Raw genomic sequence first — 17,306 nt, forward strand, 5'->3', positions numbered from 1 at the left:
AGCAGGATGCTTTTAGAAAAGCCTGCAATGACTTATGTGAACTAATACAAATGAAATAAGCAGAACCAGGAGAACATAGTACACAGTAAGAGCAATATTTTATGATAATCAACTGTGAATGACTTAGCTATTCTCAGTAATACAAAAATCTAAGACAATTCTGAAGGACCTATCATGAAAAATGCTATCCACCTTCAAGAGAAACAAATGATGGAGTTTGAATACGGATAAAAGCTTATTGTCTTTTTTAAAAAAAAACTTTATTTTTCTTTTTTGTCCGTGTTTTCTTTCACAACAAGATTAATATGGATATATATTTTACATGACTGCATATGTATAACCTTTATAAAATTGCTTGCCTTCTCAATGAGGGGTGAGGGAAGAAGAGTGGAAATGAATTTGGAACTCAAAATTGTAAAAAAAATGAAGGTTACAATTGTTTTTGCATGTAATTAAAATATTAAAATTAATAAAAAGAAAAACTTCATTCTTCCATTTTTTGTTCAATTCTGTCTGACTTTGTTTTTTTTTTTGCTCCATTTGGGGTTTTCTTGTCAAAGATACTGGCATGATCTGCCACTTCCTTCTCAGCTCATTTTACAGTTGAGGAAACTGAGGCAAACAGGGCCAAGTGACTTGCCCAGCATTACAGTTATTAAGTGTCTGAGGCTTGATTTGAACTCAGGAAAATAAGTCTTATTGACTCTAGATCCAGTGCTCTCTCCACTCTACCACCTAGCTGTCCCACCTCATTCTTGCACAGACCTTTCCATTTCCATAACCATTTCCAATATATTTTCTAGGTGTCTCTTGGCTCCTGTGTTTACATTTTAAAATTTCTATTCACCTGTGGTTTTTCATCAGTAATATCATAAACTAAAAGTCCATTTGAATCCTAAATTGATAATCCTATCATTAGTTCTTCTTGGCTTTAAGCCTTTATCTTTGGCCTCTTGGAACAGAAAACTCCAAGATCTCATGAGTCCATTAGAGCCTTCTGAGATCCAGATTGCAATTCCTTGGTATCTGAACTATTTCTTTGTGGAAGCTGCAGCATTTTTTTCTTTGCCTTGGAAGCTGTGGATTTTGGCCATGATGTGCCTGGGAGTTCCCCTTTTAGGGTTTCTTTCAGAAAGTTATGAGAAGAGTCTTCTATTTTCATTTTGCATTCTAGTTCACAGTTTTCACTTGGGATTTCTTGAAATTTTTTAAGTATGACTTTTTCAAAAAAATCATGATTTTCAGAAGTCTAATGAGTCTGAGATCATTTCTCCTTGAACTGTTTTCTAGAAAATTATTTTTTATGAATTAGATACCTTATATTTCCTTCTATTTTCATTACCTTTTGATTTATTCCAATCTTTCCTCTTGTCACATGGAGTCATTGATTTCTGCTTATTCCGCTAAAATTTTGGCGCATTTATCTACCTGGGTAGGTTTAACTCCTTTGGTTTAAGCAATTATTTTCCTTTGAATTTTTTTTCTCCAGAGTTCTTACTTCATTTTTATTTCTTTATTCATTTTTTCCAGGTATTCTTGTAGACCTTGTGACCAATATTTTTTCCCTCAGAAGTTTGTTTATAGATGTTATGGATTAATCTGTTCTGAGTTTGACTTTTGGGCATCTCTAGACCCATAATATTAAAAAGGTTTTGTATAAATAAAACCAACATAGCCATGATTAGAAGGAAAGCAGAAAATTTGGGAAAAAATTATAGATAGTTTTCAGGTAAAGGCTTTATATCTCGAACATATAGAGAACTTAGAGTTACATGAATATTCAAATCAACTACAAAGGACCTATGACGGAAGATGTTATCCACCTCCAGAGAAATAACTGATATATGGACGTATGTATTGTATGGTTTTACATACATATCTGTGTCAAATATTCGCATTTTCTAGTGTGCATTTAGGACACAGTGAAAGAGGAAGAGAGATACCTCAAAACTCAAATATAACAAAAAATAAATGAAATAAGAAAGAACTTCTGAATTGAAGTGATTCACTCAAACCTTCTCAGTAGTAGGGACCACAAGAATGCATTGTGACACCTGGCTACTTGTCTATAGAATGAAGGAAACAGACTAAAATGACCTCTGAGATTCCTTCCAGCTTTAAATCTATGATTCAAATTTTACCCTTACGTAGTTATGAATTTTTCCACTATGCATAATTATGAAAGATGTCACTTTATTCTCTTCTTTTTTTCAGAAAAATTGTGTTCTTTTGTATTTAGATCATACAGTGATCTAGAATGTATTGTTTCATTTGGTACTATTCCCTTAATCCCATTTGCACTGAACTCATATCTAGTTTTTCTAACAATTTATAAGGAATTTGTCCCCCAGTAGTTTGTGTTCATTAGTTTCTTGAATACTAGACTCTTGTATGCATAGTTTATAATTTCTTTTTATTTATTTATCCATTTACTTATTTTTGGAGAGGGGAAGGCAGGGTAACTGGGGTTAAATGACTTGCCCAAGGTCACACAGCTAGTAAGTGTGTCAAGTGTCTGAGGCTGGATTTGAACTCAGGTCCTCCTGACTCCGAGGGTGGTGCTCTACTAACTGCACCACCTAGCTGCCCCAGGCCCTAGCTGCCCCAGGCCCATGCTCTACTCAGGCCAGTGTTCTACTCTATAATTTCTTAACAATAGAATATGTGAAGCCTCCCATCCAGGAAATACTAGGGGCCCAACACACTTTCCCTTACTTATGAGAGTTGCATAGTGGAGGGTTTTGAGATTGCCAAATAATGATCAAAAGCTATCACAGAGAGAAAAAAAACACCAGTTTCGCCGAGGAAATGGAAGAAAAACATCTGCGTGATGCAGCTATCAAAACAAATCATCTTTCTTTCAAATTAGAAGGTCCAGCAAAACCTGTGGAGCTGTGATAGAGGAGAAGCAAAAGTCCAAAATGTATAAATTTCAAAGCAGGAAGTATATGGGCATGTGAAAGTGAGATTCACAGGTCAAAGTGACCATGACGAGATATCCCAGCAGAGTTGTTACATATACCAGGAATAAAAAAACAAAACAAAACGATGTTGCTCAATCCTGGAGACAGAAAAATAAATTCCTTTACCTTGGTGTGATTTCCCAGATCCATTAGCTCATATTTCTTTGCCTTGACTACATTGGGAAGAAAGACATCATGTTATAGCTAAGGAAAGTGAATTAAATAACAAGGAATATACCCATTTATTCAGATCATAAGTGATCCTAGAATCTCTGTTCTGTCCGTTACTTCAGTTCCTATCAAGAATGGTAAAAAAAGTGACTAGTTAAAATAGAAATAATAATCCATTTGCTCATTCATTCATCTGTCCATTTATTCAGCATTCAGGAAAGATTTATTGAATGGACAAAATCTATAGAAGACATGTACCCTACCCTCTTGGTCCTTGTAGCTCTGGAGGAGGAGATGTCCATAAAATAACTAAGTATAACACAGAATGTTATAGGCTAGGTTCACCAAAGAGGTAGAAGCCCAAGTGACATGTAAAGACCTAAGGGGAATGTTATTTCTGGTCAGGAGGAATCTGGGAAAGCATTCTGGAGGAGGCAGCCTTTGCTTTGGACTTTAAAGGATAGGGTGGAATTCCACAGTGGAAAAGGTAGAAACTTGTGTATTTTAGGCATGCAGAGCAGCTTGAGAAAAGGGATAGAGGTGGGAGAGCATAGTGCACAAAAGGAGAAAACAGTTGAAGTAAACCATGAAGTTTAAGTCATCAACATTATTTGGGGGTATTTGTATATGCATTTATCAAGCATTTTACTGAGTTCCTACCGTGTACCAGGCACTATGTCCTCTTATGTGTTAGGCACTGGGCACAAAGAGATGGGAAAAAATCCCTACCATTGAGGATATTGTTAAATTCAATTCAAAAAAAACAACAGGGGGCAGAGATAAGCAAATATAAATTTATACAAAGGAATTTTTTTGATGGGGTGTGGGCCATAGTCATTGAGGAAAGAGCCCTGTAGCTTGTACAAGACAGAAGGGAGGAAGAAGATTGCTTTAGGCATTTGTGAAAAAGCAGGGATGAGGGGCAGGTAGGTGGCACACTGAGTAGAGTACTGACCCTGGAGTCAGGAGGACCTGAGTTCAAATCCAACCTCAGACACTTGACACACTTAGTAGCTGTGTGACCTTGGGCCAGTCACCTAACCCCAATTGCCCTGCCTTCTCCCTTCCAAAAACAAAACAAAAAAAAAAACAAAAAAGTAAAAGCAGGAATGAGAGATGGAATAGTGTATATTATTGGTTGTTTTGTTTAGTCATTTCAGTTGTGTCTGATTCTTTGTGACTCCATTTGGGGTTTTCTGGCAAAGATAGTGGGGTGGTTTGCAATTTCCTTCTCTATCTCATTTTTCAGATAAGAAAACTGAGGCAAACAGGGGTAAGTGGCTTGCCCAGGGTCACACAGTTAATAAGAGTCGAGGCCAGATTTGAACTCAGGAAGATGAGTCTTTCTGACTCCAGGCCTGTCACTCTATCCACTGCACTACCTAGGTGCCCAATAAAGTTATATATAGGGGTCATAAGTTGGTCAGTTTGGCGTGAACAAAGAGTATACTAGATTGTATAAGGGTGTCTAATCCAGAGAGGCATTTATACTTGATCTTAGAAGTGACAGTTGGTGGTTGGCTTTGGGACCAAGACAAACCATCAGGAAGATAAAAGCAGAGATCAGGTACTTATCATGTAGGTTCTTTGGGGACTAGAGCTGTCTTGGCATTTAATTTGTATTCTTAGCCTCTAGCCCAGTGTTTAGCAAAAGGTAAGAGCTTAAGGAATGGTGGATGATGGATTGTTTGATTAGTCAAAAGTGGAACTCTTCAGGATTCCTGGGACCAGCAATCTTCAGTCTGAACTTCTTTCCACTCTACTCCTAAATCTCTTGAATTGATCAGTGATGCTGTGGGAATTTCTGATTTCCTTTTATTGTTGTATACTAAAAGGTCCATCTTAATAGTAACCTCACTTGATCGAACCTTCCTGTGGGATGTAAAAATATGCTTAAAACCTTGAACATTCTTTAGATAAGACACCAGAGGAAGAAGCTCCTGTCCCTGATTTCTTGGTGGCATGTAAATCCTCCTTAATCAGTCTATTTGTGAATCCTTTAAATGTAGTTAATTTGTAATCCGATTTCACTTACCTACTGTTTGATAAAGTTTGTTTCCTTAGGGGATGTATGAGATTATAACTCTGAGTTTGTTGAACTTTTATGATAGTATGGGTTTATGGAGCATCACATATGCAGTCACCAGTGACCTATCTTTCTTAGTAATATCTAAATCCAAAAGTATAATGTAGATGAAGTAGCTTTTTCCTTAAGCTATTAGCATCAGAATCCTGGAAATTCTGTTTAGTGTTTTTCATCTTTAGCTGGTCATTAACCCGGAATAGATTCTCTCTTTTCTTTCATTGTCCTTTCCCCCTACATTGGCAGAAAAGCTTATCCTGATGAAGCTTTGGACCAGTCTATTATTTCTATTATTTCTCTCCTCCTCCTTTTGTTCTCGTTCTTCTTGTTCTTATTCTTCTTCCTTTTCTTTTTCTTTTGTTCTCATTCTTGTTGTTCTTCTTCTCTTCCTTTCTTTCCATGATTTTCCTTTCTTTTCTTCTCCCTTCTCTTCTCTACCACCTTTCACATTTACTAGACAGTTTGTCTTTTTCCATATTGCTTTCACATACATGATTTTACCCACCCTTCATAACAGCTCTGTGAGGAAGGTTATAGCCAGTAGTATAATTATTTTGCAAATTAAGAAGCTGAGATGAGAGAGTTTGAGGCACTTGTTCTCATCCATCATAGAGAGAAAAGAAACTTACTCAAAGGTTAAACAACTACTTAATGACTAAGCCATAACTGGAACCCACAACCTTTGCTCAATCCACTGTTCCTTTCTGCGTGCCCCATCTCATGCCTATACATTGGAGAGCATACTTATATATACACAAAGAATGAAGGACTCGTCTGCCTTCCTCCTTAATCCTTGGAACAACTTTGCTCTGCTAAGGACAGACACATTGGTGCAGCTCCAAGCTCTTGGTCAGTTGGTTCAGGACCAGTGGATAGACAGAGAAGAGTCTGTTCTACATAAGGGAAAGAATTCTCTAGCTCAGGTCTGTAATAGTAATTAAGGTGTGACATTTTGCTGTTGACCTTTAATGATTCTGGCCTTGTTTGAATGGGGCAGATAAAGTGGGATGTTTTTGTATTTCTCAGCACTGAGACAATTGGGAGCCATTGGTTTGTATCTGATGTGGTATTGGGGGTTGGGAACTTCTCCACGCCCAGCCTGGGTGAGGTCAGGGCCCTCTGGCCCTGAACAGGATATGTAAGTGCAAAGGTTAGTGTTCTCTCTCAGAGCTCTGAGCCACAGCAGGAGTGGTGTGTGACTCTGGGCCAGGCCGTTATAATGAGCTCCCTGGCTGTACACCCAGATGTTGATAACTACAAATTGTATTTGGTCTGTAATTCAGGGGTGCTGGTTTTTTCCCCTGAACTAAGTAAATGATATTTGTATGCTGGATTAAAGTAAGATTGTTAACCCCTTAATGTTCCTTTCCTTAATAAAGCAAATGAAAAGGACCTGGGCTTGCAGCATTCTGTGAGCTGGTTGTTGTTGGCTTTACACCCTCACAGCAGCTGGTAGCTAGATTGTTGATACAAGGTCCTAGCATCCTTCATATCCATTATATGCTGACTTTGTGGTAGATTAGAAAGTTATCTTAGAAGCAAAGGCAGTTGGTACTATGCAGCTCTCTATCCCATGTATGAAATGATTCCTCTTTCATATGGAACAGTGTTTGCTCTCAGGGGCTCCCATGATGGGGCAATTATATCTCTTGAATCACTGAGCCTCTAGCTTGACAATTTAAACCCCAGGAAAAAAGTTATGTCTCTGTTGCAGGCTTGATCCTGCCCCTTAGCTTTTGAAGACCCTCACATAAAATACATGTTATTAAATTCAAAGATCTGGGATTTCATAGGGGTGGATGCTCCCTCAGTAAACATAGATTAAAATCCCTTTATCTCCTACCTGTTGCCTTATCTCCCTGTGCTGTTGTGGCTTCAAACAATCATTCCTTGATAGCAAATCTTTTGGCAATGAAGTTGTCTGAGGTCAGCTGGGCTGTTTCTTGGACAACAGTCACAGAGTCTGCCAGAAGCCCCAAATGCAAAGTCCTATTTTGGTGGTGTCTGAAATCACTAGAGCTGCCCTGGAAGAGCCTTGGGGGAGCCCATTATTATGTGCGCACCATGATGCAGCATCATAATATGGCTTTCACGGAGGAAATGAGGGGTAGAATGGTGTGGGCTAAGAGCACTGGGTGGAGGTCAGAGCATCTGGTTTCAAATTCTTGTTTTGAACGTTACAACTATTGCGACCTTGAGTAAGGCACTTAGCCTCTCCGGGCCTTAGTTTCTCTCTCCTGTATTAAGAACAATATAGAACTATGAAAAATATAGGAACTCTTATCAACTCATTGATCAACCATATTTCCAGAGGATTCATGATGAAACATGCTACCTACCTACTGTCCAGGAATTCATGGAGACATAGATGTTTTTGGACATGATCCGTGCAGGAAGTTGATTTGCTTGACTCTGCACATTTATTACAAGGGAAAAAATAACTACGTTGAAGTCCCTGATTGCTAAGTGCCCTCCCAGCTCTAAGTCTGTTATTCTGTGAAATTGATATATGTATATACTAGGGAGAACAGAATTTCCTGGGATCGAGATGTATGCATCTTTATGAAAATCATCAAAAGATTCTTTCATGAGTTGTGTATCTACCATTTATAGATCTATTGATAATATTTATGTCTACATTTATACATCTTTATCCTCTAATCCTGTCCTTATCCTTATTCCCAAATCTATTCTCGTATTCTTACTCATAGAACATACCTATACCTATGCCTCTACCTTTATCTGTGTATGGTTATTTAGCTATAGCTATTACTATATAACCATCCATATCTCTGGTTGTATCACTGTAACAGCAAGTACCCTAGTATACCCAGGATGGCCTGCTAGCACAGGTTCTTCAATCTGCTTTTAAAGGAAAAAAATAGCTTTTAAGGGGTCAACAATCTTCTTTAATTAGTCACTAGTTCAGGGGAAGGGTCAGCACCCTGAACATCAGAGAAAATACAAGCAGAGAAATTAGCATAAAGACCAACAGACAGGGCTCTTAACTGCCTGAACTAAAGCCATATTGCTATACACTTTACATACACTACTGAATCGAGAGAGCCTTTACATCTGAGCAGTCTACTCAGAGTCTCAACCAGGGAATCACAAAGTCCTTCTCATAAGTGAACCCCCAAAGCAAAATACCAACTCAGAATATATATACACTTTTGGATAATAGGCTTCAGAGACAGAAGGCATCACAACCCTCGTGACTCAGTGACTAATTAGCTTTAGTACCAAAAGGTGTGAAAGCCTTCCCACAAGCAAGCTTCCCCCTAAGCAAGCCCCTCCTTAGGCAAATCCTTCCCCCAATGGGCCCCACAGTGAGGCCTATTAATGGGCAGGGAATATCTTATTATCCCATTAACATTACAATCACATACATCTGCATCTATATCCATATCTTTCAATAAAGTAGAGATTTAGTGACTTTCTCTGATTCTCCATCATGAAGTGAGGTTGATCTTGGTGTTCTCCATTAAGCCCATGGAGTATATACTATTCCTGGTGATCCTGGCACACTGGATAGACATATACCTTTTCTTCTAGGACTAGATGATCTAAGTTCTTAGAGGCTCATAACCTGGCTGATCACAGGTAATGCATTTTATGGCCATAACTCTCAAAGACTATTTGCTAAGTCATAGAGGGATTGTCATCTTCATTAATGGAAGGAGTACTTATACTGATAGGTTAACAGATCCTTGAAGTTTTGAATTTTGTGCGTGTATAAGTGTGTGTTTGTATGTATATGTGTGTGTATAATGCATGTATGTATGAATAAGCTTCAAAGGATAACAAACAGATAAATCTGAGTAATCCAACCACATGACAATATCTAGTAGTCCCACTTCTCACACTAGTGGAAGTTACTTGTGGTTGGCTGGCATTCTGGCACTTAGACTGGTAGGAAGCTTCTGTTCCTGTTTCATGTACAATTTTTCTGAGCCAAGGTCAGAGGACCTCCACAGAGCCAAACCCCATGGTTTGAGGTCATTAAGCAACTAGAGTATGTTGGTAGCATCTCTAATAGATTGTTGGCAGAGCTGGGACTAGGGGTAGGACAGACAAGTGTGTGTGTTGGCCTTACATACAGTGGCCCCAACAAGGGACATTTTTAAATGACTTCTGAGAAATAAAGGTGTTCAGTGCCAAGAACTTCTGCTCAATTATTTATGATAAGTCAAATTTCTTGGGTTATGATGAAAGTTCAATCTTTCTGCCTTCTGTCTGAGATAACCCTCGATTGACCTTGTCTTCATCTTGTCTGCACATAGTTGCTTACGTGTTGTCTGCCTCATGACTATGAGTTCTTTGAAAGCAAGGACTGTCTTTTGCCTCTATTTATATCCCCAGCACTTGACACAATATCTGGCATAGAACAGGTGCTTAATAAATGCTTGTTGCCTTGGATTGATTTGACACAGTTGGTACAATTTTCAGCTACTGACATTTTGGAATAACAGCGGCAAGATGTTTAAATTTTATGCTCTCAAGAGCTAGAAGGGACCTTAGAGACTGTCAAGTACAACAGAAAACTGAGTAGAATTTTTTCTGTAACTTTGCCACAAATTTCCATCTAGCTTGAAATTAAACACCCAGTGACAGGTGACTCACTACCTATTGAGACAGACCATTTTCTTCTCCTCCAATTAAAAATAACTCTAAGCGTTATGAATTTTTCCCTAATGTTGAATCCAAATCTGCTTATCCTTCAATTTTAATCCATTTTTTTTCTAGTTTAGTTATCTGGTGTCAAGGAGAACAAGTCTACTCCCTCTTCTACATGACAGTACTTCATATCCTAGAATACAGCTATCATGTTCTTTACTCTTTTCTTCCCTCATCTTCATTTTTTCCCACCATTTTTTTGTAGCACAGATTCCAGGATTTTCGAAGTCCTACTCTCCCTTCTGGACCCAGGATGGATTTTTCCTCCCTAGTTTGCCACTAGCACAAGATATATCGTCCTCCAGATGTGATATGAGTAGTGAATTGAAAGTAGAGTGACCATAATCTTCAATTGAAGGCCTTTATGTGTAACACAGCCCAAGATCAAAGTTTCCTCTGCCATATCTTGGCTTCCTTGAAACTCCCACCTTACCAAGGTCCTTTTCATATGAACTCTTATCTAGCAAAGACTCCTTCCTCACTCCCCACCCCAACTCTATGCCTATGCAACCGACTCTTGAAATTAATTATGGGACTGTTGAAATTAATTATGGGATGTTGGTCATAATAAATACAAAGCCAGGAAGCTGTCACTATGATGAGATAGGAGACAATGGGCTAAGGCTGAAATTCACTGGAGTGAGGTGCCCTGGGATACAAATCCTGGCACTGATATTTCCTGGTTTGTTGTCCTTGGGACTTCTTGGTCTTCTCACTTTTCTTGTCTGTGAAATGAAGGGGCTAGAGGGGTGATTTCTGAGGTGTCTTCTAATTCTAAAACTTCCGTTCAAAACTCATTGGTTTGATTTAAAAAGAGCTATGCATAACTCTCTTTCCCATCCTTTAATTTTAAAAAATATCATGTTTCTTCATATTAGAGTGTATATTCATTTGGAGTTTATTGTGGTAAAAGGTGTTGATCTAAACTAATTCACATCATACTTCTATTTATTTTTCCCAGTAGTTTATGTTAAATAAGGAATCTTTCCCTGTAGCACTTTGTGTTTCTTGAATGCCACTGTTGTGTGCACCATTTAGAATTTCTCAAGAGAGAAGAAATGTATTTTAACACCAGTCATCTGAAACCAACACTGGTCATTGTTTTTTTAATTTGGTTGTATTTTAGTATTGTTTTCATTTACATCATGGTAGTTTTTATCTGTGTTGTTTCCTGGTTCTGCCTTCTTCATTCTGCCTCAGTTCATGAGACGTTCCATGCTTCTTTTTTGAATTCATTCCATTTGTAGTTCTGAACAGTACAATAATATTTTATTCATAAACCACCATTTGTTCAGAGGTTCTGCAAAGAGTATATGCTTTATTTCCAGTTTTGTTTTGCTACTACAAAAAGTGAGCTTATGAATATTTTATTATTTATGACATTCCCTTTTCTGCCTTTGGTTTTCATAGTATGTTATCCTCATTGTGAGATTTCTATGTCAAAGGGTAGGAAAAGTTTAGTAACATTTATCGCATATTTACAAATTGTTTTCCAGAGTGCTTGGGCCATTTCCCAACCCCACCCACAGTGCATTAATGTGATTGTCTTACTGTTGAGTATTTCCATCTTTTACCATAAATGCCAATTTGATGTGTATGAAATAACACTTCAGAGTTTTATTTCACATTTCCCTTGTTCTTAGTGTTTTGGAGCATTTTCCCCATATAGTCGTTAGTTTTCATTTCTTCTCTTGGAAACTGTTTATTCATATCCTTTGATCACTTCCTTTGAAGCCTGTGAAAATCAAGACCTGAAGAAGCTGACTCACTTACAAGGTCATAGGTTATGTCAAAAAGAGGGTAAGCAATCTAACTGAAATCTCCTTACTTCTAGACCACTGTTATTTCCAGTTTCCCTCTTGGTTAGTATGTAGCCTGGATAATCAATCATATGTGCATGTGTGTGAGTCTTCTGACTCATACATAAGTTGGATTTAAGTGAGGCAGAGTTGCATGAAGTCATTGGCCTCACTCTCTCCTGCAGAGTCATCACAGTCCAGTGTCAGGACAGAGTCAAGATAACTGGTGATGGCTCAAGATGTAGTGGATAACCTTGGTGTCTTTGATGTCTAACCAAGCTCTAAGCACTCCACAGCACCTGCTTCAGCTGCCTTCAAGGCCACTGGAACAAATTGTTCTCGTCTGCGCATTCCACTAGGAGAAGTCTTTGCATGCTTGGGTAGACACCCCTTAACTCCCTGATGGGTTTGAGACCCCTAGGTTACCCTCCTTTACAATCCCTTATTCTCTTTCCATCTTTCTTATCAGCAAATATTTACTAAGAGTGTACTGTGGACAGAGAACAGTTTTGGGCCTGGAGGAGATACAGACTTGAGGTAAGATAAAGTGCCTTTATGAAAATTATAATTAATAGCTGTGTTCCCTCTCCTTCTAGATTTCAGTCTTCCTTGTGCCTTTAGTACTTTCATTTCTAGCTGCCAATGCTTTCCTACTTTAAGCCCCAGAGGCCTTAACCTAACTGCTTTGGAAACAAATTTTACTGATGCGTTTTTACCCTTTTATATCACAATCATTTCTGGAAACGCACTCCTCTTCCTTTTACCCATCTAAAAATGAAAACCTCTACTGTAACAAAGAAAACCAATATTTAGCTGCTCAATGATGGTGGGTCTGTAGAGTAGAAGAATCTCATTATGTGCTTTACTTTTTACAGTTGGGATAATGGCCTTGGGCCCCTGCTATGACATTTTAAGGCATTACTCTTTGTTACATTCAGTGATCTCTCTGCAACAGACCACTTTGTCCCTTTGGGACAAGCTCTGTCTTCCTATAGTGGTTATCCCAGGAATAACGAGCATATGGTGTTTTAGTGAGTCTCTTATAGATTTCAAACATCACACAATTGGGCTATAATAATAATTCACATTTATATGGAATCTTAAAATATATAAAGTGCTTTCAGCACAAGAACCTTGTGAGGTAAATTTGACAAAGATCACTATCTCTCCTCTCTTCTGATTGTCTTGTATTGGTTGTATGTGCTACCATTTCCTTGTCAATTAGGGCCATGTCTCACCCTGATCTATTACTGGCCACTGCATCAGATGGTTCTGGAGGAGAAAGTGAGGCCGGCGACTTTGCACAACCCTGCCTTACTTAAATCCAGTTCACTTACATGTCATGGCATCAGCTCCCTGATGTCATGGTACCTTCTAGAAGGAAGGACAAACCACAAAACTCATTTCCAATGCCTCACCCATCCCACAGATTCAATCTATTGCCAAATCTTTTCATTTCTACCATTACAAAATCTCTCATACCCATCTTCTCTTCATTCACATAGTTACCAACCTAATTTAGGCAATAAGAGAGGACTAATACTACTATAATCTCAAGGCTTTTTAATAGGTCCCAATTGTTATCACAACTTTGGCTTTATCAGAAGGATTTTGGTGCAATGAATATTGCTTCTATCTTTCCTAGTTTATCATTATTACAGAGCCAATTACCTTTCAGAAGACATAAGCCGTCTCTGTAATCTTTTCATGGCTGACTTCATCTCTTGGTTTCTCAAAGTGTAAATCATAGGGTTCAGGAGAGGGGAAATGATGGTGAAATGACAGAGATGGCTTTGTCAGAGGGAAGGGCAGTGAATGGCCTAGCATACACATAGATGCAAGGCACAAAATGCAGGGTGACCACAGTGATGTGAGAGGAACAGGTAGAGACAGCTTTCCTTCTGCCCTCTCCTGTATGAGACCTCAACATCACCATGATGCCTGTGTAGGACACAATGAGTAGAAAGAACCAAAATGTGGTGACTAGGCCATTATTGGAGATCATTAGGAGCTCTATAACAGAGGTATCAGTGCTGGCAAGTTTGAGGACTTGGGGGACATCACAGTAGAAACTATCAATGATATTAGGCCCAGTGAAGGGGAGTGGCAGCAACAGAGAGATCTGTACAATAGAGTGTATGAAGCCCCCCACCCAGGAGGCTGCCAAGAGCCCAAGGCATCTTCCTTTGCTCATGAGAGTCACATAGTGAAGGGGCTTTGAGATGGCCAAATAACGATCAAAAGCCATCACAGAGAGAGTAAAGATATCAATCCCACCAAGAAAGTGGAAGAAAAATATCTGTGTCATGCAGCCATTGAAAGAGATGGTCTTTCTTTCAGTCAGAAGGTCCAGCAAAACCTTTGGAGTAGTGATGGAAGAGAAGCAGATGTCCACAACAGATAGATTTCGGAGCAGGAAGTACATAGGCATGTGGACGAGACTCACAGGTCACAGTGAGCATGATAAGGAGATTTCCCAGTAGCGTTGTTACATACACCAGGTACAATAAAAGAAACAAGATGATGCTCAGCCCTGGAGACTGGGTTAGGCCCACAAAAACAAATTCTTTCACCTTGGTGTGATTTCCCAGCTCCATTAGCTTATGTTTCCTCTTCCTTGGCCACCTTGGGGAAAAAGATGTAATGTTATAACTAGGGAGAGTATGGCATACCCAAACTGGCGACAGAATGTTTCAAGGCAGTGAGAACCCCTGTATAGTCTTTTTCCTTACCCATTTTTGCGACCTGCCCATGTCCTTGTGTAAACAAACAATTCTAAGCTACTTTCCTGTATGACTATCTTCCCAGCTATTTTTATTTATAGAATCTTTATTTACTTATGAAGTAAGACCAGCGACCAGATACTTATTGGTCTTTGGTAAGTCTTCCTACGCCTTAATCCTGCAGTGAGAGCAGAAATAGGACTGGTCTCCTATCTCTATAAAAACCATGCCAAGTAGGGAAGGATGACCTTCTCTGCTATGCAGGAGGCAGAGGACTCAGGAATGCCAGTATATTGAGGAAGAAGAACACTATATTGTTCAGCAGGTCCTGGGTGTGCTGACTTTGAGTTTAGTCGCTCTTTGGGAAGAGAATAAGCATTAACATAGCACCTACTTATTACATGCTAGGCACTGCGTTAAGTGCTTTATAATATTATTTTATTTAATCTTCACAATAACCCTGTGAGATAGGTGCTGTTTTTTAAATATATATTTTTATTCATTTTATTAAATGTTTCCTAACTACATTTAAATTTTTTAAACATTCCATTAAAAATTGAGTTCCAAATTCCCTCCTTCCTTCCTGTCCCTCCCCTACCTCTTAAGAAGGCAAGCAATATGATGTCAAATAAACATGTGATGTCATGAAAAACATACTTCCATATTATCCATGTCACAAAACAAAACGCACACACATACACACACAACCTCACCTGGAACAGTGGCTTGGACCTTCTCCATTTTCAATTCTGACCCTTGACCTTCTATGTTTTTGGTAGGAGGTCAGAGAGCTCTTTGGGTTCGTTTCCTTGAACTGGCAGGGAAGCTCAACCAGACAAGTGATACCTTCTTACATTTTGTACCAGCCCATGCTACTTGTCTGGCCTTTGCCAACCACAAGAGGTCTGGTAGAATGTTCTGGATCTCGGTCCTTTGTGCTTAAATCTATTAACTTCTTTCGTCCTTCCCTTTGTGTTGAACCTTTCCAGGGATTAGATCTGATAGCATTTTTGTATGATCCTTAGTGTACTCTTGGCATTCAATAGACAGCATATCACATCCATGACTGGGGTGAGGCAGGGGTGGTGGTAGAGGGGCAGGGACTCTGTTTATAATTTTGTTTTCGGTGCTGGACAAGCCATTCTGCCTTTCTATTGCCCTCAATCCCACATATGATCTGTTACTGAAGTTCCTTTTCTTTCCTTCCTTCCTTCCTTATTTCCTTCCTTCCTTCCTTATTTCCTTCCTTCTTTATTTCCTTCCTTCCTTCCTTCATTCCTTCCTTCTTTCCTCCTCACCCTTTCCTTCACTTCCTTCTCCAAAACCTCCTCATTTCTTTGCATTTACATCATAGTTCTTATTTTCCAAAGTGCTTTCACATATATTCTGATTGTAGGATCATAGATTTAGAGCTGGAATGGAACTTACAACCCAGCTAGTTCCACCCTCTCATGAAGCTCAGAGAAGTGCAGTAGCTAACCTAAAGCCACACAAGTAAATGAAAGAAATTGATTCCAACCACAGTCCTCTGACTCTGAAACCACTGGGCTGCACTGCTATTTAGTCTTTGCCAAGACCCCATGAAGTAGCTTACAATATGTTTTATTGAACTTATTTTAAAAATTTGGAAATTGACATTAATAATCAATAATAAATAAACATTTATTAAGCCCCTACTATGTGCCAGGCAATATGCTAAGCACTGGGAATATACAAGGAACGGACTCTCCACCTTCACAAAGAGAAATTTATTCAAATGTCTTAGTGGTTAAGCCAAGACTTGAACCTGGGACTCTGGCATCAAATCTAGTGCTCTTTCCGCTGTACCTTCTCTCCCACCTATGCATCAGGGATCAGACTCATATAAATGGCTGATGGATGGTTTTCATGGGTTGTTATGTGGGAGGGGTCGCGTGTTTCTCTTACCAGCTGCCCTGAAGATAGGCACATTGGTGCATCTCTCCCACCCGCTCCGGTCCCCATTTCAGTGCTTAGTTGAGTTCAAGCCCAGTGGCAGGACAGAGATGGGCCTTCTCTGCACATGGGCAAGTATTCTCTGACTCAGGTCCTTGGAGCTCCATGTTTCTGAAACTTTGCAGGAGTTTTTAGGGAAATTATAGCAGCTGGTAACACATAGCTCCCCAGACTATGTCTGGATGACTCTCCCTTCAGACTGGCCAGCCTCTATTTTCAGGAGCTATTGTGGCAACTTCCTCCAAGTCCCTGAGCCATAAGAAGGCTTCTGAATACTTTTTTTTTTTTGATTAAAGAATTTTATTTATGAAGCATTGGAGGAAAATTTTGGCAGCTTCCATTTTGCTCACCAGTTCTTGAAGAACCTCTGATGAAGTGGCCAGTCCATAGGTTCCAGATAATTGACCTCCTACATCAGGGGTCTGTGATTTCACTAGGGAGGAACTTTCATTGCTGATAGAGATTTTGACCCCTTCTAATGCTAATAGAGAGTCTTCCTGAGTTGTTGTGGCTGAAGTCCCCTCTTGGCTAGCCTGTTGGTAATGCATATTTTGGATCAAATGAGACATGTGATTTAAAATGTTTTGCAGACCTTAAAGGGCTATATAAATGTCATAAAGTTATTATTTTTTATTTTGAATAACAGACTCACTAAGGCCTTTCTAGCTTGGTTGCCTCTGCTAGAAATTTAGTACCTTGGTATAGTCTCGGAGAGCTCAGTGTCATGTCCCAATGATAGAGAACCTTTGTCAAAAAAGGGAGTGGGGAGAAGCAGAATGGTGAATTACAGTCCTGGGGACCAGGCTTCAAGCAGGGTTTCTGCTACTTACTTGTTGGAATTTGTACAAGTCAGTTACCTCTGCCTCAGTTTCCTTATTTATAATTTAGGGTTTTGGACTCAAGAATTTCTAAAGTC

General features: G+C 39.2%; 1 protein-coding gene across 1 annotated transcript; it reads right to left on the bottom strand.

Annotated features, from left to right (window-relative positions):
• Nucleotides 1-13,360: 13,360 nt before the first annotated feature.
• Nucleotides 13,361-14,290, bottom strand: LOC118854227 (olfactory receptor 4D9-like). The gene is given in 3 exon segments (XM_036764573.1): nt 13,361-13,473; nt 13,476-14,128; nt 14,130-14,290. Coding segments are annotated over 3 exon segments (927 nt in total).
• Between the last annotated feature and the right edge of the window lie 3,016 nt (nt 14,291-17,306).

Source organism: Trichosurus vulpecula, chromosome 6 (assembly GCF_011100635.1).
Source record: "Trichosurus vulpecula isolate mTriVul1 chromosome 6, mTriVul1.pri, whole genome shotgun sequence".
Classification (NCBI taxonomy): Eukaryota; Metazoa; Chordata; class Mammalia; order Diprotodontia; family Phalangeridae; genus Trichosurus; species Trichosurus vulpecula.